This window comes from Canis lupus, chromosome 16 (assembly GCF_003254725.2).
Source record: "Canis lupus dingo isolate Sandy chromosome 16, ASM325472v2, whole genome shotgun sequence".
Taxonomy (NCBI): Eukaryota; Metazoa; Chordata; class Mammalia; order Carnivora; family Canidae; genus Canis; species Canis lupus.
This window is the reverse complement of record NC_064258.1, coordinates 26,563,780-26,590,718: the sequence shown is the minus strand read 5'-3', so window position 1 is coordinate 26,590,718 and position 26,939 is coordinate 26,563,780. Positions and strand designations below refer to the sequence as shown.

The following is a 26,939-nucleotide window of genomic DNA, read 5'->3' as shown; positions in this document are numbered from 1 at the left end:
GCATTTTTGCTTTGTTATAACTTATAATTAAACTTTCTGAGATTAAAATAATTTTGTCTCAACAAAATAATAAATACACATATAGAGAAAGTGCCAAGTTACTACTTTTATTATATACTATTTAGCTATATAAAATAATATAAACACAATATAAAGTTTAGAAGATAGTAAAGAAAGAAAGAAATTACATACCATAGCAATATCCACTTCGTAGCTATTATTGCATATCGTGCCAGGAAATGTTGCTCCAAAATATGTAGGATGTTTTCTGTAACTACATCATTATAGTATAGCCTTTTTATTACCATACTTATTCAGAACAATTTACTAGCTTATTTATTAAATTAAATCTCCCATTAAATTTAAAATGATTTTTCAAACCAATTTCTGATCTGGGTAATATCTGCTCAAATCATTGAAAACTATAATTCATTTTAGTTTTTAATTAAACTTTAATCTTTTAATTAAAGATTTATTTATTTATTTGAGAGAGAGTAGGGAAGGGCATAGGGAAAGGAAAAGAATCTCAAGCAAACTCCTCACAGAGTACTCCATCTTACAACACTATCTATGATCATGACCTGAGCTGAAACTGAGTTGGGCACAGCAACTAGGCATTCAGGAGTCCCTACAATTCACTTTAAATCCAATTTTCTCTTCCCATCTAACTTCTAGACTTGATAAAATTTTACTATTTTGAATTCTCCTCAGTTTCCTTTGTACTGAATGCACTCTTTTGGTTACTAAAATTTAAAACAAAAACCACTTGGTTTTTAATTTGTGGAGTGAGAAGTCTTGCTTATCCTGAATGTAAGCACTTTCTTATGTTATTACCAAAAATATTCTTTTTACTCAAAGAGTAGACACGAAATGTATTAACATTTTATAGGCAATATTAAATGAATAGTGCCAATTTTTACATTATTAAGAAGCTAGAGCTTCTATGTATTCTGTGGAATAGTAAACAAAATTTTATGAAAGGCAAGGTCTTTTTACATGAATTATATTCCAAAATATATTTTATATAATTTATTTATGTTGTTTTTATTTTTATTATATTTTCAACTACACTATTGCATCCATGGCAATAACTATGTTTATTTAATGTTTTCAGAGGGATCTACAGAAAGTTGAAGAATACAATAAATAAATGCATTAAGTTATCAAATTAATGAAATTATTTATGTATATCTCTTTTTAAATGTAGAACATTGTGCTTACATAAGTAAGAATGCTATGTCATGGGGCCGTAGGATAAGATAGTCCCGTTTCCATATGAAAAATCTTTGTAATAAATCATCAGCATCCCCGTTGGTAGAAATTTTGTTTTTATCTGACCACAATTCCAAGGAGGACAGCATCACAGTCAATTTGAACTGAGTAAACATCTAAAATAAGATTTATGGCATACTTGTTCAAATAACATTACATCAAGACTACATAAAAATAAAGAGTAAGTTCAGTTTGTTATTTTGGATATTAAAAATTGAAGATTTTTAAGTCATTACTTTATCATTATGGATTAGACATCAGCTTCAGTGATTTTTCATAAAATTATAAATGTAAAATTATTAAAACTTACAGTGTTGACAAGGCCAATAATCTGGATAATTTTCTGTGTTACAGCCATCATTTCTGATCCCATATAATCATACTGAAAAACAATTTTTTAAGTGATTATTTTAAAAATGTGAGTGATAGCAATTTTTTTTTATGGCGAATAGCTCTTGCTCAAGCCAGGCAGGTAAACCATAGGAGTTGTCAAACAATACAAAATAAGCTAACATAAAGATGATAACATTTCTGATATAAAAGAAAACAAACAAAAAAACCATAGGTTTTAAAAATAGATTCTCAATTGTTAATATTTTCAAGATACTCTCAAACAAAAACAATTGAAATCATCAAGAGGTCCTAAAATAACAAATTCCTCCTTAGTAGTATGGGATTTATTCAGCTTGACACAGAGGGAATCATCACAAAAGAATCACAAAACCTCCTATCACATGGTTGATTTTTTTAAAAAATCAAATCAATAAATATTTAAAAATCAAATGCTCAAATATTTCTACAGAACAAAAACCAGAAATAACAATTATTAAAAAATTAAAATTATGTGGCATAAAGGATTAAAAAATGCTGATAAAGAACAAGATGAAATTATGTAAAGGCAAGGAAAAAAGAAATATGTTGTGCTTTTAAACTACTAAATTCTTGAAAGGGCATGAATTCTTATTTATTTGGGAACTTAATTAACAGGTGCTCTTTGGAGTCATATTTTGGAAAATGCTTAATACTTCTGCTATTGAAATATTGGAATGCTACCAAATCTTAGAAATATGTGTAGCTTCTGTACTCAAAATTATGATAATTATTGAAATGGATTACTTGTTAAAATTGTTGATAATAAAAGTAATGGAAAATTAATTATATATTTCCATTGGATGAATTTGAAGTTAAAAATATTCTAGTCAAAATATTTCCTTATAATAGAAAAAACACTGCATTAGACAGGTGTTTATATATGAAATATATTCCTGTAAAACACACAAATAGAAAAAAATTTTATGACAATCTGAGAATACTCAAGATCATCAGAGTAGAAGTATAATTTCATATACCAAATGCCATGACACTTTGGAAGATATCACTAGCTCCAAAGGTTTATTTCACAAGGTAAGAATTCTCAACATATAAGGAAGACATAATGATGCTTAATTAGTAGGAAATAATTCTAGTCTAGAATTCACAAGTCTAGAATTGTGATGCCTCCAGCTCTGCTTTTCTTTTCGAAGACTGCTTTGACTATTCGCGGTGTTTTGTTTTGTTTTGTTTTGTTTTGTTTTGTGATTCCATACAGATTTTAGGATTGTTTGATCAGGCTCTGTGAAAAATGCTGGTAGTATTTTAATAGTGATTGCATTAAATGTATAGATAGCTTTGGGTAGTATAGAAATTTTAACAATGTTTGTTCTTCCAATCCATGAACATGGAATGTTTTCCCATTTCTTTGTGTCCTCTTCAAGTTCTTTCAAAAGTGTTCAGAGTACAGATCTTTTACGCCTTTGGTTAGATTTATTCCTAGCTATCTTAAGATCTTTGGTGCAATTGTAAATGGGATTAGTTCCTTGATTTCTCTTTCTGCTGTGTCATTGGTGTATAGAAATGCAACAGATTTCTGTATGTTAATTTTGTAGCTTGTGACTTTACCGAATTCTTATCAGTTCCAGCAATTTTTTGATGGAGTCTTTTAGATTTTCTACAAAGAGTATCATGTCATCAGCAAACAGTGAAGTCTGACTTCTTCTTTGATAATTTGGATGCCTTTTATTTTTCTGGTTGCTGAGGCAAAGATGTCCAGCACTATGTTAAAAAAAAAAATGGCTGACAGTGAACATCTCTGTTTTTATTCCTGTCCACAGAGGAAAATCTCTCACTTTTTCCTTCCTCATTGAGGATAATATTACTGTGAGTCTTTAACACTGTGGCTCTAATGATGTCAAAGTATATTCTCTCCACCCCTACTTTGTTGAGTGTATTTACCAGAATGGATACTGTACTTTGTCATGTGTTTTTTCTTCATCTAGTGAGAGGATCAGATGGTTCTTATCCTTTATTTTATTAATGTAGTGCATTAAAGTGATTGAATACTGAACAGCAGAGGAGTAAATCCCACTTGATAATGGTGAATAATTCTTTTAATGTACTATTGAACTCAACTTGCTGATATCTTGTTGAGAATTTTTGCATCCATGTTCATTAGGGATATTGGCCTATAATTCTCCTTTTTAGTGGGGTCTTTGGAATCAAGTAATGCAGCTTTGTAGGATGAGTTTGGAAATTTTTACTCCCATTTCTATCTTTTTTTGAACAGTTTGAAAATAATAGATATTAACTCTTCTTTAAATGTTTTGTGTAATTTTGGGGGGAAACCATATGGCCCTGGAATTTTGTATGTTGGAGATTTTTTTATTACTGATTAATTTCTTTGAGGGTTATAGGTCTGTTTAAATTTTCTCTTTCTTCCTGTTTCAATTTTGGTATTTTATATATTTATAGGAATATATCTATTTCATCTAAAGTTTGCAAATTGTTGGCAAATTTTTTCAAAATATTCTCTTAGGATTGTATTTCTGCGGTGTTGGTTATGATCTTTCCTGTTTCATTCATGATTTTATTAATTTGGGTCCTTTATCTTTCCTTTTTGATAAGTCTGGCTAGGGGCTTATGAATTTTATTAATTCTTCCAAAGAATAAGCTCCTAGATTCACTGATCTGTTTTGTTTTTTTGTTTGTTTTGTATATCATTGATTTCTGCCCTAATCTTTATTATTTCCCTTCTACTGACTTTCTTTTTCATGCTCCTCTAAGCATGAAATTTTATAGCTCCTCTGTAAAATTAATTGTATATTTGAGACTGTTCTTACTTTTTGTAGAAGCTCTGTATTGCTATATACTTTCCTTTTTTACTGTTTTTGCTGCATACCAAAAGTTTTGGACTGTCATATTTTCGTTTTCATTTGCTTCCATGTATTCCTTTATTTCTTCTTTAATTTCGTGGTTAACCCATTCATTCTCTAGGGGGATGTTCTTTAGCCTCTATGTATTTGTGGTCTTTCCCATTTTTTTTCTTGTGATTGACTTCAAGTTTCAGAGCGCTGTGGTCTGAAAATATGCATGGTATGATCTCAGTCTTTTTGTACTGGTTGAAACCTGATTTGTGATCCATATGTGATCTATTCTGGAGAATGTTCCACGTGCCCTTGAGAAGAATGTGTACTCTGGTGTTTTAGGATGAAATGTTCTGAATATATCTGTTAAGTCCATCTAGTTCAGTGTGTTATTCAAAACATTGTTTTCTTGTTGATTTTCTACTTGGATGATTTGTCTGAAAGGTGTTAAAGTTCCCAATTATTATTGTAGTATTATCGATGACTTTCTTTATGTTTGTTACTAATTGATTTATATATTTGGGTGCTCCCAAGTTGGCATAAATATTTACAGTTGTTAACTGTTCTTTTTTGGTTAGAGCCCTTTAGCATGATATAGTGCTTTTCTTCATCTTTCATCTTTTGCTACTGGATTTGATTTAAATCTATTTTGTGTGATAAAAGAATGGATACGGGAATCCCTGGGTGGCTCAGCGGTTTGGCGCCTGCCTTTGGCCCAGGGCACGATCCCTGAGTCCCCAGATCGAGTCCCGCGTCAGGCTCCTAGCATGGAGCCTGCTTCTCCCTCTGCCTGTGTCTCTGCCTCTCTCTCTCTCTCTCTCTCTCTTATGTATATCACGAATAAATAAATAAAACCTTAAAAAAAAAAGAATGTATACTCTGGCTTTCTTTTGATGTCTTTTAGCATGATAAATGGTTCTCCATCCCTTAGCAGGTCTCTCAGTCTGTAGATGTCTTTAGATTTAAAATGAGTCGCTTACAGGCAGCAAATAGATTTTTTTAATTCATTCTGACGCTTTAAGTCATTTTATTGGACATTTACATCCAGAGTGATTATTGATATGTATGAATTTAGTGACATTTTATTACTTTTAAGTTGTTTCTCAAGATTTTCTCTGTTCCTTTCTAGTCTTTATTGCTTTTGGTCTTATTTTCCCACTCAAAAAGTCTCCTTTATTATTTCTTTCAGAGCCTATTTAGTGGTCACAAACTTCTTTAATTTTTGGTTGTCTGAGAAACTTCTTTTTTTCTTGCTCTGGGAAACTCTTGATCTCTTCTTCTGTTCTGAGTGAAAGTTTAACTGGATAGAGTACCCCTGGCTGCATATTTTTCCCATTCATCACATTGAATATATCATGCCACTCTTTTCTGGCTTGCCAAGATTCTGTTGATTAAATCTGCTGCTAACCTGATTTGTCTTTCCTTGTAATTTAAAGATTATTTTCTTTTGCTCCTCTCAGTATGTTTTCTTTAACCCTGTATTTTGTAAATTTTACTACAATTTGTCTTGGTGTTGGCTGGCTTTTGTTGATTTTGATGGGAGTTCTCTGTGCATCCTAGATTTGGATGTTTGTTTCCTTCCTAGATGACAGAAGTTTTCAGTTAGAATTTGCTCAAAAAACATTTTGCTCTCTTTCCCTCTCTTCTTCCAGGACACCTATGATATGAATGTTATTATGCTTTACGGATTCACTGAGATTCCTAAATCTACATTTATGATCCAATATTTTTCTTTCTCTCTTTTCATCTTCATTATTTTCCCATAATTTTATCTTCTATATCACTTAATTTCTCTGATTTTTCCATTTTTGTGGTCATTACATTCGTTGATTTTGCATCAGGGTTATAGTATTTTTTATTTTTGTCTGACGAGTTTTTAGGTCTTTTATCTCTGCTTTAAGGGACTCTATTGTATTCTATGATTTTCTCAAGCCCAGCTTATATCCTTATAATTGCTGTTTTAAATACCAGTTCAGACATATTACTTATAGCTGTTTCAATTATATCCCTGGTCATAACTTTTTCTTTCGGGATGAATTCATCCATTTTGGCATTTAGCCTTGGTCTCTGTGTTAGGAAAGCCTGCTATGTTTCCTGCTCCTGAGAGTAATGGCTATATGAAGAAAATGTCATATATTGCCCAAGGCCTGGCATTTTAGGAAGTGTTTCTGGTGCACTCTGCTGTTGTGTTTTGGCTGGTCTTCCCCTCAAGTCAATCCTCTGTAGAGTTTGACGTTGCCTACAGTGGGAGTGTTTAGACCTTGTCTAGTTTGTGGTGAGTTTTAACTAGGCGTGTTTTGATCTGCTTGTTAAAAGAGGCTAGACTGAATTTCCACTAGAACTAAAGTTTTGCAGCAATCTATGGTCAGTAGGCTAGGTACATGAGAGGAGGTTATGTTGGTTTTCTGGGGGAGGGGCCTGCTTCTGCTCCAGCTCTTAGGTACACGTCCCCTATAAAAAGCACTGCAGAGATCAGAGGGGCAGGGTTTACTGTAAGCAGCTCAAGCCTGTACTGTGGGCAGTATGCTGGTCACTCATGTCCATCCGTGCTGATGGGCTGGAAGTAAAAATGGCATCAGCCTGCTCTCTTACCCCAGAGAGGAGAGTTTACACCTGTCATTATTCTGGAAACCTTCCCAGAAGAGTAAACAATCTCCCCGTATGAGTCCCAGGGATCCCTCAGATCCCTCCCTTCATCCTTTGTCCAAGCCATCTACCCACCTAGTTGCACAGCACTCCTGTCTTTTATCTCAGGCATGTCGGCTGGGTTTCAAAACTTCAAATTTTAGGGAAATAATGCAGTGCAGACCCACATCAATCCTCTATGGGAGAGGGTCTTCCCATACTGTGGCTGGTTTGTCCCAGATGGGCAGTTAAATGAATGTGCAGGGGCTTGAGGTTTATGGTAAAGTGCAGCAAAAAGCCAGTGTACAGGTTAGCTGCCCTCAACAGGTGTCTCTGTGCCTATGCTAATGAACAGAGCAGTCAATGGTGCCAGTTTTTTTTGTCCTGTGGGAAGAAGTGTCACCTCTCCCAAAGGCACTTCAAGAAGAGGAACTGTCTCTCCTAGCACAACTCAGAGGATCCTCAGACCACACTGTCAGCTCCTGGGCTTTTGCCCTCCTACTACACAGGAGCACTGTTATGCCTGCCAATCTCCATCCCAGCAATGGCATGAACAAAACTTCAGACTTTGAGATCTACTGCTTATAAATACTTGCAACAATCAGCCCCTCTAATTTTCTCAGTCAATGGTTTTAGGGAAATGTTTTTCTTTGCAATCCCCTGCACACTGATTTCTCCCCCTAACTCTTCTCTCTGTGATTAGTGCTCCCTCCCCTCTGTAGCATTCAAGATTTTTTTCTCCTTCAAATCATGTCTTCACATTTCCTACCTTCCATAATGTGACCTCTTTTATCCCTCTAGTTGGGCAGTTTGTTCTTAACTCTGCAGTAATTTTTTTAATGTTGATAGATATAAAAATACTGTTTACCAAAAACAACATAAATTTGAAAATATATAATCATATCACCATCAAAATGGAATAAAACTTTCCAAAAAATGAATCACCAGGCTGAGACGACCAGAAGAGTGAATTCTTACAGACATTTAGAGAAGAAATTAAAACATTCATACACAATATCTTCCAGGATATTGAAAAAAAATCTTCCAGGATATAAAAAAAAGGTAAAAACATGCTAATTCATCTTATGAAACCAGCATTATCTTAACAACAACTTAACAAGAAAACATCAAATTTTTGGCATTTTAATCAAAAATATAGTCTCAATGTAATATTGAGAAAGTATGGGGTAAAATCAGATTGAGGTACATTCAGCAAGGTAACTGGAAAGTATTCTCTAATACAAGAAAGGTATCAGGAAATACAGGAAAGGTTCCAAGGTACAGGAAACACACAAAAAAAGATCATAATACTATTAGATACTAGGGGAGAATAGAGACCCACCCAATGGAGGGTAGTATCCTGGATTGAAGGTTAGACAAGAAAAACAACATTTGTGGAGAAACTGTCAAAATTCAAACAAAATCTATAGAATAGTAAAGAGTTTTATAAGAATGTTACTTTGCATCTTTGATGATTTCATTATAAAACTAAAGAGCAAAAAAAGCTACTGATAACAATGGTGAACAATAGAAATGGTGATATCACAACTTTACCAATTTTTTAAAGATAAAAAGAAGGTATTTTGAATTATTGTATTTCAATAATTTGAAAACTTAAATTATATGAAAAAATTCTTTGAAAACCTAACTTACAAAAAGTGAGACAAAAATAAAGCAATCTGAACTGCTTTACATATGTCAAAGCAATTTAAATCAGTACTTACAAATATCCTTTCAGAAAACTTAATATCTATATGGCTTCAGATGTGAATTCTTCCAAATTTGCATGGAAGAGATAATACTCATAATGTATAAACTCTTCAGCAAAACATAGCAATTCATTTTATGAGGACTGCATAAGCTTAATACAATGAAACAAAACATTATAAAGAAAGAATTTTGCATATTTATTTCCTAAACTCCAAATTCCTAAATAGAATATTAAATTTTAAAATTCATGATTTGTAAAATATGATGATTAAGTAGGATACAAAATAGCTACTACTCTCTAAGGTAGGGAGGAAGTTAGGAATATAAACAATACATTCATATGTATTAGAGAGCCAACATAAGACAATAAAGCAAAAAAAAGGAAATACAAGTAAAGAAGTAAAAAAATACAAAAGTTAGAAGAGAAAATAAAAAATAAAATAAAATAAAATAAAAAATAAAAAAGAGAAATTAAAAGTATCATTATTCACAGGTAAAATTGTATACATAGAATATACAAAGTAATCTAAAACAGATTCATAAGAGTTAGCAATTAAATTAGGCATGATCACAGAATACAAGATGAATTCATACATATCAATGGCATTTTCCATAAACTATCAAGAAAAACTGAAATGTTAAAGTAAAAAACAAAAACAAAAACACACAGTGTATTAACTATAGACCAAGAGTATATAACAATAAAACTAGTGAAGATGCTCCAGACAACAGAATACTGGTGAAAGAAATTAACAAAAAAACATAAAGGTGCATGTGTATTGTATTGGAAAACTCAAAATCGTTAAGATGACAATTCTCCCAAAGGTGACATAAGTTTGAGCTTTTAGTCATAACTAAATAACAACTAAAATATCTTTACTTGAAAATAATTTAAAAATTGCATTATGTTTTTGAAATTAAGAAAAAATATTTCTTATTTAGAAAGAGAAAAAGAGAGAAATAGGAAATGAGAGTGGGAAAAAGGAAGGACAAATTTGACTTACCAAACCTTTTTCCACTGTAATATGAATTTCTAGGTATTGAGGTAATAGTTCTGAAAGAGTTGGTTCCTGAGTGTGGGGGGGGGGGGAAGGATTTATCAAATGTTAACACTGAATCTGTTAAATCTTCATGAGGACTTAAATATAAAAATTAATTATAAATCAATATTTCATTTGAAAACATAGTCTAAGCTTAAAAGAGTACCAGTGAACTTGTTGGAGTAATGTAAGAGCTTAGGTACTCTCTATTAATTCTAGATGAAAAATAAAGTGAATATAACAATACACATTCTGTTGTCTTCATCTCATGACAAACCTACATCACCAGTTCACATTTCAAAATTCTTCACATGTCCTCCTCAAGACTATGGCAACATCAATCGTGGTGCATTGGAAATCTTTAATTTTATTCAGCAGAAAAATATAAGAAATATTTGAGAATTCATAGTCTACACAGAAACTTGGATAAATAGTGAACCTTGTACTATTAACCATGTGAGTACATAGGAAAGAACAAAGTGTACAATATCAAAAATAATTCTTTAGTCTTAGAGTATGGTCTATACGTCCTATTTGGTATGATGTAATAATTCTTGATTGTGCCCAGTCAGCTATATATCATCAATTTATTATGTCATCACTTAGCATTTTAATGGTAATTTTTAAATTAGCTGTATTTCTAATACATTGAAATTCCATTTTACATAAAGAAATTTCAAAAAAGGGCAGCCCCGGTGGCGCAGCGGTTTAGCGCCACCTGCAGCCAGCCCGGGGTGTGATCCTGGAGACCGGGGATCGAGTCCCATGTCAGGCTCCCTGCATGGAGCCTGCTTCTCCTTCTGCCTGTGTCTCTGCCTCTCTCTTCGCTCTCTCTGAATGAATAAATAAATCTTTAAAAAAAAAAAAAGAAAAAGAAATTTCAAAAAATTTCTATATTTCTTCCTTGATCGAAGTATACTGGTTTTTAAATACAAGAGTTGGAAGGTAAAACAATTATCATAAAATAGCTTATGTTAAATGAACAAGCAAACTAACTGAACTTAATGGATACAGCCTACATTTAAATAAGTTTGTTTATATTCCCATAGGGAAGTAAAGTATTCCGTACCCTATTACTTATTTTTATTATTATCTATCTGTCTGATTACATGCATATATGCAATTTTGTAGGAATGGAAGTGCTCTTAACTTTTATTTTCCTTTATAAAACGCTGAAATATGTGGGCTTGGTCTCCCTAAGACCTCTTTTATTATTTATTTGCAATTTTTCAAGACTTTCTAGTCTTATAACAATAGAGATCCTATAATTTATTCCTCTAACTAGAATCACATGGAGTGGTAAAAAGTTCACTGAAAAAACAAACAAACAAACAAATCCTTAAATTATATCATTACTGAAATTGACATATAATTCATTATTTTGTTAGAACTAAAAATATTTCTACTCAAAAGTTAACTACCAAAACAAGATTTTTTTTCTTATATACATCTGAGTTCATGAAACCAAAACATTTTTAGCTTTTCATTGATTAAAAATAGCATAAACAAATATTTTTTTGAAAAATATTCATTTACTTTAGTTTCTTAGCTATATTTCCCTATAATATGTCTGATATTTTTAGGAAATAATATTTTACAATATAATCTTAATATTTTCATTACATTGCTTATGATTTTGTGCAAAGTTATATTTTATGTTTTATATACTTGAAATTGTTGGCACTTTCAATTGACTCTTCCCTGAACACCACAATATTTTTTAATTGGAAAAAATATCATCTCTGCCCATGATGAATTCTAAAGAGCAAATTCTAGATGGAGTATATCTCTGAGCTATGTTTAGGTTAAAAATTAAAATTATATTTCAGTTAAAATATAATTTAATTGTAATTATATTTTATCTGAAATATTATTTAAAGTTATTATTTCTTAGCTTATCCATAATATTCTCATTTGATAATTTTTATGAGATCTAATTTGTCAAATATTTTTATTCTATGTGTATGTGTTCCTTCTTCCAATTGTTTACAACCTAACAGAAAATTCACATGCTAAGCTGCTCATTTTTTTTCGTTTTGTGTTCAACATTAATTCCAAAGATATTTTGTATTTTTATTACCCTTACTACGCCTTTATAAAAATATAAGTTGGAATGCCTGGTTGGCTCAGTGGTTGAGCATCTGCCTTTGGCTCAAGTCATGATCCCATCTCCTGGGATGCAGTTTCAGTTTCCCAAGAGGCTCACTGCAGGGAGCCTGCTTATCCTTTTGTCTTTGTCTCTGCCTCTCTCTGTGTGTCTCTCATGAATAAATACATAAATAAAATCTTTTAAATAAATAAATAAGTTAATGTTAACAACCATGACTTCTACACTGCAACTTGATTGAATATAAATTACGTTTGCACACACAATCAATTTCAAGTATGTTTCTGCACAGGTTTTATATCATAATAATGGCATTGTTTTTACCTTTCTTCTTCCTTTCAAATTTATATTCTTATTATTAATAAATAAATGTATCTTTAATACTTCAATTTTAAAATGAATTTAAATAGTATTCACCATAATGTCAGATAAATTATCTTCAATAAGATAAACTTCAAAACTCAGTAACTCACTAGATTTTTTTATTTTTAATTTTTATGTATGTTTTAAAAGTAATTTTTGAATCACAGAAAATTGCAAAAACACATCAGGAATCTCGTGCACAATTAATCTGGTTTCCCCCATTGATTGCATCTTACAAAACTGTAGTATATTATCAAAGCCAGGAAAATGGACTTTGTACAATGTATGTGTGTATATTTCTATGTTATTCTGTAGTGAATACATTTATGTAAACGTCATTGCAATCAAGACACAGATACATTCTATCACTGTAAAAAATTCTTTTCATATCTCTTTAAAATTGCACGTACTTCCAACCTCCCCATTATTCCTGTGGCAACCACTTATCTTTTCTCCATTTCTATGTATTGTCATTTTTTAAATGTTACATAAATGAAATCATATTTTACGTGACCTTCTGACATTGGCTTATTTTTTTTTATTTATTTTTTTTTTTTCATATTGCCCTTGAAGTCCATTCAAGTAGTGCAGTGTGGTAATATCTTCCTTGTTGTTGATGTGTGGTACTCTATGGTATAAATATATGTTTCCTTAACTATTCACCTATTGAAAGCTATTTTAGTTGTTTTCAATTTTTAGCTACTACTGATGAAGTTTGAGACATTCATCTATAAGGTTTGTATGTACTTAACCTGCCTGGCTACCTGCTCAGATGCTTGATTGGTGGGTTCTATGATAAGGGTAGATTTAGTATTTTTAAAAATATTTTTTCAGTGGCAGGGCCATTTTCATTCCACCAGTAATGCATGAGAGGTCTAATTTTTCGGCATCTTTGTCAGCATTTGATATTGTCACTATATTTTTATTTTAGCTTCTCTGATACATGCATAATAATATTTCTAGATGGTATTAATTTGTATTTTCCTAAAGGTCATGATTGTGTATATCTTTTTATGTATTTTGTTTTGTTGCCATCTCCATATTCTTTTCAGTGAAATGCTTCTTTGGGTTTTGATTTTTTTATTTTGTTTGCTTTGTCAGTTGTCATTAACAATCTGTTTCATAGCACAGTCTTGATTATTAGAGCTATATACTACATCTTAAAATCAAGTACAGTGGTTCTTCTTTATTATTCTTTTCAAAGTTACTTTAACTTTTTTAGTTTCTTGGACTTTCCATATACTTTTGAGACCAAGTTTATATTTAGCTCTAAAAATTCTTGCTAGGATTTTGGAGGAATTGTTAAACCTGTGCATTGATTTAGAGGCAAATTGAATATTTATTATGTTGAGTCTTCCAGTCCGTGAACATGGTATGTCTCTTCATTTATTGATGTCTTCTTTGATTTATTACATTAGTATTTTGTGTTTTTCAATATATATTTTTTTTATGATAGTCACAGAGAGGCAGAGAGAGAGGCAGAGAGAGAAGCAGGCTCCATGCACCCGGAGCCCGACGTGGGATTCGATCCCGGGTCTCCAGGATTGCGCCCTGGGCCAAAGGCAGGCGCCAAACTGCTGCGCCACCCAGGGATCCCTGTTTTTCAATATTTAAAACTTGTATATGTTTTGGTATATATCTACTTGCAAAGTCTGTGCCCATTAAAATTCATATGTTGAAACACTCTTAATGTAATTACATTTGGAGGAGGGGCCTTTGGAACATAATTAGGTCATGAGGTTAGAGCCCTGATGAGTGGAATTAGTGTCCTTATAAGAAGGGATCAGAAAGCCAGCTAGATGTCTTTCCACCATATGAGGACACAGCAAGAAGATAGGCCTCTATAGAACAGGAAGAGGACACTCACCAAAAAATCTGAACATGCTCACATTTTGATCTTAGACTTCCAGCCTCCAGCACAGAGAGAAATAAATTTTGTTTAAGCCACCAGTCTACAGTAATTTGTTATAGCAGCCTAAACTGACTAAGATACCATTTTATCCTTTTAGTGACTGAAAAAGTTATGTAGTTTGCCTATAGTTTCCACATATTCATTGCTAATATGTTGAAATGGTTGACTTTTATATCTTGATAAGTATTCTGTGACTTTGTTGATTTCATTTAGTTCCATCAGTTATTTTGTATAATTCCCGATGTTTCTAAACAGATAATCATGTCATGGGCACATAAAGGCATTCTTATGTTTCCTCTTCTGATCTGTATCCTTTAATTTCCTTTTCTTGCTTTATTATTCTGCCTAGAAATTCAATGGAGAGAGTGTACATCCCTGCCTTATACCAAATCTTAACAGGAATGTATTATTTCTTCATTAAGTATTATATTTGTTATCTGCTTTTATAAGATTTATTTTTTATCAGTAGAACAAGTTACAAGTTTCCAACATCACTGAGAATTTACATAGTAAGTGAATTTTGAATTTAATTTTGTCCTATTTTTCTGTATTGAGAAGATTGTGCACCTTCCCCTCCCCCCTTAATCTAGTAATAAGGGAGATTATTTTGGTATATTTTCAAATATTGAACCAGATTTCCATTGCTGGATAAACACTGCCTGATCATGGTGTATAATACTTTTAATAAATTACTCAATTACTTTTGACAGGAATTTTTAAAGATTTTATTTATTCATGAGAGACGCAGAGAGAGGCAGACACATAGACAGAGAGAGAAGCAGGCTCCATGCAGGAAGCCTGATGTGGGACTCTATCCCAGGACTCCCAGATCTTGCCCTGAGCCAAAGGCAGGTGCCCAACTGCTGAGCTACCCAGGCGTCCTTTTATTCAGAATTTTTGCATCTATATTCCTATGGTCTATGGGTTTGTTTGTTTTGTACTATCTGTATATAGTTCTAGTATCAAAACAATATTGTCCTCACAAAGTTAGTTGTTAAGTGTTCACTCCTCATCATTTTTGCTGGAGAAATTATATAGAATTGGCATTGTATCTTCTTCTTAAAAATGTATTATAAATTTTACATAAAATCATCTACATCAGAGAGATTTTGTGTTTGAGAAAACTTTCACTTAAATTTCAATAGTTTTTAATAGTTACAGGACTGTTTAGGCTTTCTATTCCATCTTGGTTGAGTTTTGATAGTGCATTGTTTTCAGGATATTTACCCATTTTATTTACATTGCCAAATGTATGTAGTTAGAGTTGTTTGCAGTATTGGTGATCTGGTTATAGATCAGAGATCAGAAAACTGGAGTGTTGCTTCCATATGCACAATGAAGTGAAACCTGGACAAACTACATATTAATGATTTTTACTTAACCCATCAAAAAAACTGATGCTACAGATTAAACTACTAACCAAAATCTGAAGAGAGAAATACTTGCAGAAACCAAGTATTTGCTTAGCTGGTAAGGATGACACCAAAAACCATATAAACTCATAAGAATATCCAGCTAGGAATTTTGGCTAAATTTCTAAAGGCCAAGCTTGGTGAGTAGAAAGTGTGATGGCCTTGGCAGTCATTAAGATGGTTGATTTCACAGATTCTTACAGGCTTTTTCTTCAGGAATTCCATAAATTTAGATATAGTGCTGGCTGGTGCACAGGAACATCAGCCACAGCAGAAATTACCCAAACTGATCTCCTCTATCTCCTATACAAAAGACTTAATCTATCAGAGAAAGTGGAAAAGTGGTTTGTATCCTGAGGGCACTGGTAAAAACTACAGCTGGGAGAGGAAAATGAATAAAAAGATCTAATTCTGGAAGGAAAGTAAAGAATACTTGTTAGGCCCAGTATTACATCTGGAGGAGAGAGTTGGTGACATTTGTGAAGACTACATTCCCAAATCCAGGTTCATAGTGCCTTCCTAACATTGAGTTTTAATCCAAACATCAGAATTCCTCTGTTCTCTGTTCCATGTCCAATTCATGACCTGTGCTAAAATGTGTCAAAAAAATATAGGAAAGACAGTAGGAAGGTCTAAAAGAGATGGATTTTATCTAAAAATACAAAACAGGTGGAAAAATGCCAAGCTAATCAGAACAGATATTCCTCTAGCAAATTTTCATTCACCTTAAGCAAAAGATATTACTAAATGGAATGTGAAACATGTGGTAAAGACACTGAGGGTAGCAATAGTAAAAACATACACAAACAGATCTATATTCTGACTATATTAACAGAAAATTTCAAGTTAAAGACCCAGAAGAAAGGTATTCTCATCTCCAAACCTAAAATTAATATTTAATTCAATATCTACTGCCTTATGTAACACATTTAGGTTTCACAAAAGAGAAAGAGAGGAGGTATAAAGACAAGAAAGAAGAAAACGCAATATAAAAGCTAACAATCATGAGAAATCAGTCTTAAGAATGAAACAGATGTTGGAACTATTGGAAGATTTATTTATTTTTTTTTTTTTTTTTATTATTTATTTATGATAGTGTCACACAGAGAGAAAGAGAGAGAGGCAGAGACACAGGCAGAGGGAGAAGCAGGCTCCATGCACCGGGAGCCCGATGTGGGATTCGATCCCGGGTCTCCAGGATCGCGCCCTGGGCCAAAGGCAGGCGCCAAACCGCTGCGCCACCCAGGGATCCCCTATTGGAAGATTTAAAGAAATTCCAGTTAATATGTTAAAGGCACTGGCGGAAAATATTAAACAACATGCAATATGAGATATGTAATTTCAACACCAAATACTTCTACAACAACTGCCCAATAAGGAACGTAGTTGGTATCCTTATCCATATGTCTATGCACACTTTATTTTAACATTGAGTGGCTTTGCATTGTGTTCTTGATAAGCCAATGTTTATAACTTGGCAATTAGAAATGATCTGGAAAAAAGAAAGAGGTTGACTGCTTGCCTCTCAGAGAAAACAAAGACAGTATTATAATTTTCTCACTAACTTCTGGACAAAACCAATGAATGTGTAGTCAGAGTTCGGCAAACATATCTTCTATTACTTTAAATAAGAATTAATAATGACAAATCATATAAAAATGAAAAAAATACAGAACAACACTAAAAAGTTCCCCACAGGAGGATGCTGTGACAGCAGATATAAATTACAAAATTTTTACAGGAAAAAAATGTGGAAAACAAGTTTGAAGAATACAAACAAATGGACCTAATGAACATCTGTAAAACACTACACAAAATAACTCCAGGATATATAGAGAAACATATATACTAAGGTCATATGCACTATCTGAATATGATAAAAGTCAATTCAAAATAAATACCAAGAGGGGCACCTTGGTGGCTCAGTGGTTGAGTGTCTGCCTTTGGCTCAGGTTGTGATCCCGAGGTCCTGGGATTGAGTCCCACATCAGGCTCCCCACAGGGGCCTGATTCTCCCTCTGCCTATGTCTCTGCCTCTCTCTGTGTGTCTCTCATAAATAAAATCTTTAAAAATACCAAGAAAAATATCTAGAAAATGTCTAATTATGCACACTTCTAAATTTCCCATAGGTCAAAGGAAGGATAACAAGGCAAATTTTAAAATTTCACATTAGGGCAGCCTGGGTGGCTCAGCAGTTTAGCGCTGCCTTCAGCCCAGGGCCTGATCCCGAAGACCTGGGAATGATTCCCACATCAGGCTCACTGCATGGAGCCTGCTTCTCCCTCTGCCAGTGTCTCTCCCTCTTTATCTCTCCCTCTCTCTGTGTGTCTCTCATAATAATAAAATATTTAATAAAAAATAAAATGTCACACTAAGAGAATATAAATACATGGTATGTGAAACTCAAGAAATGAGAATATATCAATTAAAATCAGGTTGAGAAGCTCCAAAAATTCTCCCCTACATAAAATCAAGAGAACTGGCAAAATTTGTTAGAATCAACTTTTTTTCAGATCTCTAGAAATTAACAAATGGTTTGTAGCCATCAAGGGAATGCTTATTCAAGAAAAATAACTAACCTGGGTAAAAATAGTGGAATTTGAATTTGCTCTGGTATTTTCCCCCATTAGATGAGAACTAGTAGCCCAAATTTAAAGTTAACACTAGCAAACTGGCAATCTCCAGAAAAAAAAAAAAAAACAGAATGTGGCTGGAACAACTTCAAAATCTTAGTTCCAAAGAAATGTCATGACTTGATATATTTATTTTTTTCCTAGAAGATCTATTTCAGGTTGTCCATATTGACCTAAATCACATTTTACACGTTGCAAAAAGCCCTTTTTCCAAAGGCATTTGTTTAAAAAAGTTAAAGGCATTTTTTTAACTTTACAGTTGTCTGGGGCAGTGAATGACCATGGGGCAAACAGTAGACCAATAAAAAGACTTAGAGGAAAAAGCTGGAGAATAAGATATTCACACAGAGCTTTGAAAACTGTGACAAATTTCTGGGAATCTGGCAGTCACACACATGTATCAGGCTAAGTGTATCTCCAAGACTGTATGCATACCTAGGAAAGACCTGAGAAGACCCTAAACTCTCACTTCTGACTGATCTGGAGGCTCTTTGCAAGCAGAGAAAAAAGCAGAAAGGCACTGTTGTTAACTGCCTGGCTGAGGGACAAAGGCATGCTCCAACAGGCACAGAGAGACTCTCAATAAGAAATGGGAGACTTATTGGTTCCAAACATTTAAAGAGCTGTGTCTGATCACTTACCCACCAAAAAGATAACAGAATAGAGACTTCCATGGCTACATACAACTCTGAATACAGACTTACAAAACCAGTTAAAAATTCACTAAATGAACAACAACTGCAGTGAGTAGCAATAGTATTTGATGGATGGATATCTGATTTCCAGTTGTCACACTGTATTATATGGACTGACTAGTTTCAGTTTTCAAAACATTATGAGACCTGAAAAAAGACCTAAAGTATAAGGCATATAGAAAAAGGTCATCAACAGAAATTGTCCTTGAGGAAGATTAGACATTGGATTTACTTGAAAAACACCTTAAATTAGGTATTTTGAATAATTTCAAAGAATTAAAAGAAGTTATCTATACATATGTGAAGGAGACTATTATAAAAAGTCTCACTAAATATGAAATATAAATAAGGGCATAAAAATATTTAAAAAAACATCAATATCAATAGAAATTCTCATATTGAAAAATATAATAATTGAAATAAAATATTCATTAGAGAGGCTCCACATCAGATATAGGCAGACAGAAGAAAGAAATAGGGAACTTGAAGACAGATCTATTGAGATTATTGAATCTGAGGAAGAGAAAGAAACAAGAATGGGGCAAAATAAACAAAATCTATGAGACCTATGGGGCACTATCAAGCATACCAACATATACATAATGGAAATATCAGAAAGTGAGGGGGCAGGTAAAAGAGCCAAAGAACATTCAAAGAACTAATGGCCCATAATTTCCCAAATTAAGTGAATAACATTAATGTACACAAAAAAAAGAAGCTCAGTGAATTCCAATTTAGATAAGCCAAAACAAACAAACAAAAACCTAATCAGAGACACAGTATAAGAAAAGTGCCATTAACTAAAGATAAAGAGAGAAACTTGAAAGAAGCAACAGAAGAAAGTACTCATTAGATACAAGGAACACTCGATAAGATTAATGACAGTTCATCAGCGATCATGAAGGGCCTAAGACCTGATTTAAAACGTTCAAAATGATGAAAGAAAAACAACTGTGAAACAAGAACTCTATATGTTGCTAACTGGTAAATTAAGAGTTTAACAATATACAAATGATTATCTATGTTAGAAAGGTATGTTCTCGTAGTACATAAAGCCATACATAAAAACATGAAAAGTAATTTTACCAAGGCAGTGATAACTTGTCTTCCTTAAGTGTTTTTATTTATATAGGGACTTCATTCTTCCTGTGTTTCTAAATTTTACTCAATAATATGCATTCTTGCTTGAATAAAATAAAAAATAAGATATGTAACAGAATTCATTCTAATAAGCTTGAAATGCCTTATTATATAACTTTTCATATATTTTAGGCAGAATATGGATGTTTTATTTAAAAATGTAGAAGGAAGATATTAAATTTGATATTTCTACTCCACAGCTACATAGTTTCTTTCCACAGCACAATTCTACATAATTAATTTCACAGTATGTCACAATATCAAAATCATGTTACCTGTGAGCTTAAATTATCTTTATAAGGTTGGTTTTTCTGCCAACTATTGCTGTAATTTTCTGCTAACAGTGGTATATCTGGATCATCATTTTTCACTTGATAAATTATGTGCTCAAAGCTTGCTGAAGATTCCAATGGCTCAATTCCAAAGGTGATGTTTCCAAACTGAAGGAATCCCCTGAATATTTAAAAAGCAATGATATAAAACCATACAAGTGATTCCATCAAATCTAGAATCTATGTGAAAAAAGTTAAAAATTTTAAACAATTAAATTTATGAAATACTTTAGGTGTTTCAATAATTTAAAAGAGCTAAAAGAAACTATATATAAAAAACAAAGGAAAATATTCTAATGATGTCTCACTAAATAAGGAATGTCAACAAAGGCATGGAAATTATAAAGAAGAAATCAATACAAATTTTAATTTGAAAAAAAAAGTAAGAAACATTTTATTTTCCTATTTTTCCCAGTTTACCATTAGTAACTGAGATACCCAACTGCCTTCGTTTTGCTCAAATATTAAATGACAAAATATATTGTGAAGTATTTTATATTACCTGTATAGTAGTCATATTTATTCAAGAATATTAATTAAGGCCAAGTGCTTGTTGAAAATCAAGCACTAGTTGAGAACTCTAAGAATAAAGTTCATGTTCTTATAGAGATTAGAATAAGGGATAGCAGGTATATAAAGTGTATATCTAAAGAGGTGGTTAGCTATGAAAACGACATTAAATGAATGCCAATTTTTCTGAGTTGACATGAATAAATTCTAGAAATTAGGCAACTAAAACCAAAAGAAAGTTAGAATCCTTTTTTTCTTTGCTCTGGACCAGTGTTCCTCTAATAATACCTTTCTCTTGCCACCATCATGGATGAAAATCACTTATCCCTGCCCTTTACTTCTGAGGGACCTTCTTAATTAGTTGTTTTATGTCTGATACTGACTGCATCTAAACAGAAAGCATACAATATGTGCATATTGAAATAACTAATTCACATCATTTTCCATAACTATATGAGATAATTGAAAGATAATGCAACAATATAATTTAGTTCTAAAGTTTCCTTTACTGAAACCATCCCCTTCTGCACAGTATTTTGAACAAAAAATAAACAAAACAACAACAACAACAACAAAAAACCCTCCAGTCAGGATGCCCTGGAGTGATTTCATTTGAATGGGCACTAAAGCTCTGCTGTTAATATTGATATTAAAAAGTAAGGCCATCATAAAGGAAACTCAGATTTGGATTCTCCTTAAGCCTTCTCAGATTTATGTCTGCTAGCCACTGTTTCATTTTAGTTTTTCATGTATAAATATCATGTAAGATGCTATTACCTGAGTCCAGAACAGATGCTGAGTGTTGCAAGTGAATTTGGAATATCTGCAACATATCCTTGGTAATGGCAATGCATCTGAAAAACAATATAGAAACATAAATAGGGCAGCCCGGGAGGCTCAACGGGTTAGTGCCACCTTCGGCCCAGGGCCTGATCCTGGAGACCCGGGATCGAGTCCCATGTCAGGCTCCCTGCAAGAAGCCTTCTTCTCCTTCTGCCTGTGTCTTGGTCTCTCTCTCTCGCTCTCTCTGTGTGTCTCTCGTGAATAAATAAAATCTTTAAAAAAAAGAAACAAACATAAATAAATTCTTTATGAATAAAAATGTATTTGCAAACATTATAAGGATTAAATATGTTAAAATAATTGAAAATATTAAGATTGTGTATCATATAGATTTTCAAAGAAAAAGGGGTTTTGACGACTCTTTATTTTGTGCTACCAAGGTGTCAATGAATATTCTTTCAGTCTGGGTTTAATCTCTATCACATATCATTTTTATGTACAACAATCAACCACATAATAGGTCATAATTATACAAAATAAAATATTTAAATTGTCATCCTGGAATAAATATATTCCAAAGAATGATATGGCCACTTCAATAAAAAAAATCTTATAATAAATATCTAAGACATCTAGAGCTTACCTTAAAATATGAAGATTCTGAATGCAAAAATCCAGTTTCATTATATGCATAAACCAAAAAGTTATGGGATAAGAATGAGCTAAGAAAAACAAAAATAAAAGAATATGGTTGAGTCATGAGTTTAACATGAATATGAACATTAAAAATAAATGTGAAATATATAGAATTCATATAGCAATATGCTTTAATTAGAACAGACTGAATTCTCCATATCAGATAATAGTGTGTGGGCCTGTGTATGTATTTATCTAACAAATATTTACTGAGTGCCTATTAATTGATCTTTTCTAGGCATTAGGATACAGCAACAAACAAAAGACAAAACCACTGATCCTCATGACAGTGAGAAACATATGGCTTAGATGTTAAGCCATGTTATAAATAAGGCTTGGATGAGGAAGTTGGTTGCAAAGTATAGATAGGATAGGATGAATAGATTGTGTAGAGACCTGAAAACAAGCTATATGAACTTGCATAGAAATATTATTCAAGACAGAGTTAGGAAAAAATGCAAAGACCTTGAGGCCAAAGTATGCATTCTGTATATAAAGAACAGTTGAGAATGATGTGACTGGAATGAGAAAGTTTGATTGAAGATGAGAGACAGTAGTAAGAGATGATGTCACAGAGATAAGAAGCCATTAGAATATTATGAACAGATAACCTATAAGATTGGAACAATATTTTATTTTATTTATTTTATTGTATTATTTTATTTTATTTTATTTTTTATTTTATTTTATTTTATTTATTTAGGTTTTATTTATTTAAGTAATCTCTACACCCCATGTGGGGCTCAAACTCACAACCCTGAGATTAAGAGTCCTATGCTCTTCTGACTGAGCCAGTCAGGTGCCCCTCAGACCAACATTTTAATAGAATCAGACTGAATGTTGTGTTGAAAATTATCTGTAGGGCAAATAAATAGAAGCAGAGAGAGCAGTTAGGCTGTTACAATCATCCAGGCAAGATATGATAGTGACTTGAACCAAGACAGTAGTAGTAGTAGAGGTCCAATTGTGGATATATTTTGAAGGTTGACAAGGAATTTAATAATCCATTGGAGTGTAATAATCCATTGTGAGGGAAAATAAAAGAAAAAAAGATTTAAAGGATGACTTCAAGGTTTTGTTTTTTACAAACTAGAATAGAATTGCCATTTACTGAGATGACTGAGAAATAATAAGTTTTGGAAAAGGATCAGAAGTACATTTTGGATAGAAGTATGAGAATTCTAGCAAACACTTGATTTTCAAACAAGTAGTCAGATAAATGAATATGGTGTTTACTGGAAAGGAATAAAGTAGAGATATAACTCGGGAGTAATCAGTACATAAATGGTATTTAAAGCTACAAGAGAGGGTCAAATAACCAGGTGATTGAATATAGCTAGGGAAAAACAAGATTCAAGAAAAGCACCTTAGAGTACTCTAAGATTGGAGAGTTGAGGAAGAATTTAAAAAAACAAATAAGATGAAACAAATAAACAGAACTGAAAGAATGAACACAATGGTAATAATTAAGCCAAAAGTCTGCAGTGTTCTAGAAGCCAAATGAATAAAGTATTTTTGGAGGAGATACTGATCCGCTATACAAAATATTGCCACTTAGTCAAGAAAAATGGAGACTAAAAAGTAACTGGCATTCAAAAACATGAAGCTGTTTCTTATCAAGAAACAATTAAGATGGTCTTCTCAAAGAACATTTTTTAGACATTAAAGATCAACATATGGGGATACTTTGGTGGCTCAGTCAATTAAGCATCTGACTTCATGATCTCAGAATCCTGGGATCAAGCCCTGCATTGGGCTCCCTGGTCAACAAGGAGTCTGCTTCTCCCTCTATGCTCGCCCTATCTCTCTCTCTCTCTCTCTCTCTCTCTCTCTATCTCTCAAATAAATAAATTTTTAAAATCTTTAGGAAAGAAAAGCCAACATATGTTCAATGGTCATGAGTTAGGTGAGAACAGTCATAAATTAACTGATGAGTTTTCTTCAGCCTTGTTCATCTACAGAGATGTAAGACAGACAAATTCCAGTTGTTACAAATATATATTTTCAAAGATGCAGACAGAGAAGAAGCTGTTTGATTCTACTTAGATGAAATGTTGAGAAAATGTAAAATAGGATACAGAAAGTAGATTGACTGTTGCCTGGACTGGTGAGAGGAAACAGGGATTAAATGTGAAATGGCATGAGGATCTCATATAGGATATGAAATATTCTATAACTGATTTATGGTTAATGGTTGCAATTCTGCATTCAGTTACTAAAAATTATTGAATTATACACTTGAATTAGTTTTATGACATAAGAATGTACCCAATAAAGTTGTTAAAATAAATACATATGTAATTAATACATTCATAAAATGTATGTCGTTAGTTGAATTTCCTGCCAATAACCACTTGATGTATAATTGTTTGAATTTATGTCAGACATACTTAACATATAATTTGCAATTCTTGAGTTCAATGGCTTTATAAGTTGAAGATGCACAAATAAGTAGCTTATTTCTTAAGGTGAAAATTACAAACTAGAAAATTAAAATCCAACTTTCTATTATTCAACATTCTACTCATCTATTATTCAAGACTTAATTAATCCTAATTGAAAAACAGATTGAACAGTCTACATTATATTGCATTCTTAAATTGTATACCAAAATATTTAAAAAATGAAATATAAGCTTTAATGGAAAATTATATCTTACTGTTTTCTGAGATGCAGAGTGTATGGTTTTTCATCAATTGTAATGATATAAATCACCTGAAATAAGCAAATAAATAAAAATGACTTAGTAAATCAGAAATATATAAAATGAAACTGTACTTTTTCTCAAGACTCACTCTGCAGGGTGGAGCAGGGGCAGTGTTCAAGATACCAAGCTAAGAAGATCCTGAACTCACTCTCTTTCTCATGGGTACAACCAACATACAACTACATATGGAGTAATTTACTCTGAACAAAACTGGATGAACAAAGACAAAAAGGACGGCATTCATTGAGAGAGATAGGAGAGGTAAAGACACCATTTTGCCAAAAAACAAAAACAAAAACAAAAAACACTCCAGCAGGGTGATAATCACCCAGACTGGGAAGTGGGGGGATGGTGGTGGTGGAAAAAGAATTGAAAATGAAGATAACTAAGACACCATTGGTACAACATCAAATGGAATAGTACTTAGATTACAGTGATCCCTGAAGGAGCAGAGAGATAGAGAAAAGCCAGAAAACTTATTTGAAAAAAATAATGACTGAAAAATTCCCTAATATGAGGAAGGAAACAGATATCCAGATAAAGGAAGCCTAGACAGTCTCAAATAAAATAAACCCAAACAGATCTACACCAAGATATATTACACTGAAAATAGTCAAATTAAAGATAGATTCATAAAAGCAGCAAAAGAAGCACAACTTAATACATGCAAGGAAATCTCATAAGTCTATGACTAGATTTTTCAGCAGAAACAATGCAAGCCAGAAGAGAGTGACATGATATATTCAAAGTGCTGAATGGAAAAACTTCTAACCAAAAAGTCTCTACCCAGCAAGGCTATTATTCTGAATTGAATAAGAGATTGTTTTCCAGTTAAGCAAAACCTATTTTTTATCACTAATCTGGCTTTAAAAGTACTGTTAAAAAGACTTCTCTAGGGCAGGCCAGGGGGCTCAGCAGTTTAGCTTCAGCCCCTTCAGCCCAAGGCCTGATCCTGGAGACTTGGGATCGAGTCCCACATCGACTTCCTGCATGGAGCCTGCTTCTCCCTCTGCCTGTGTCTCTGCCTCTCTCTCCTCTCTGTGTATTCTCATGAATAAATAAATAAAATTAAAAAAAAAAACTTCCCTAAACTTTAAACTGAAAAGAAATGATACCAATTAATAACAGGAAAATATATAAAAGTAAAAAGGCTAACCGGAAAAGGTAAGTACACAGTAAAGGTAGTGGATCAATTACTTATTAAGCAAGTATAAAGATTAAAAGACAAAGACAATATAATTAGCTAAAACCACAAGGAATAGGTAGAGGGTATATAAAATAAAAGATGCAAAATGTGATATAAGAATATAAAACATGAGAGGAAGAGAAAAATGTAAAATTTTGGAATATGTTCAAGTTGCTGTCAACTCAAAATATATAACATAGAAAAGCAAGATGTAAACGGTAAAATAATCACAAATACATACAAAAAGTAAATACACAAAAGAAAAATGAGAAAGGAGCCTAAACATAGCACTAACAAAAGACATCAAACCACAAGGGAGGAGAGAAAGACAAGAAGAAAGGAACAGAGAGGAACAAAAAAAAAAAAGAGCCGACAAACAATTAGTAAAATGGTAATAACTACATGCCTATCAATAGTTACTGTAGAGGTAAGTGAACTCTGTAACCAAAAGAAATAAGTGGTTGAATGGATTAAAAAAAAAATAGGACTGTGTTCTGTGTTCTACCTACATGAAACTAATTTCAGAGGGAAGGATACACATGAGCTGAAAAGTGCAGGGATGGAAAGGATATTCCACATAATGAAAACAAACAAAAAAGCTGGCATAGCTATATTCATAACCAACAAAATAGACTT

The 26,939-nt window shown here is 32.6% G+C and overlaps 1 protein-coding gene across 19 annotated transcripts in view; it reads right to left on the bottom strand.

Moving 5' to 3' along the window:
* The window catches only part of LOC112652954 (disintegrin and metalloproteinase domain-containing protein 18), a 183,548-nt gene that overhangs the window by 134,526 nt on the left and 22,083 nt on the right, over window positions 1-26,939 (bottom strand). For 16 of the 19 annotated variants that reach the window (XR_007402609.1, XR_007402611.1, XR_007402610.1 and 13 more), the window contains exons 3-10: window positions 25,070-25,125; window positions 22,358-22,436; window positions 21,709-21,785; window positions 20,365-20,542; window positions 9,791-9,856; window positions 1,583-1,654; window positions 1,222-1,388; window positions 193-274 (exon numbers count right to left, since the gene is read on the bottom strand). Coding sequence is in view for 12 of the 19 variants with exons in the window: in XM_049094828.1 (XP_048950785.1) it covers window positions 193-274; window positions 1,222-1,388; window positions 1,583-1,654; window positions 9,791-9,856; window positions 20,365-20,542; window positions 21,709-21,785; window positions 22,358-22,436; window positions 25,070-25,125 (777 nt within the window). In the remaining 7 variants the exon portion in view is untranslated. Of the gene's footprint in view, window positions 1-192; window positions 275-1,221; window positions 1,389-1,582; window positions 1,655-9,790; window positions 9,857-20,364; window positions 20,543-21,219; window positions 21,320-21,708; window positions 21,786-22,357; window positions 22,437-25,069; window positions 25,126-26,939 lie in introns of those variants that run through there. The other 3 variants (XM_049094826.1, XM_049094825.1, XM_049094827.1) reach the window with 3 other exon arrangements.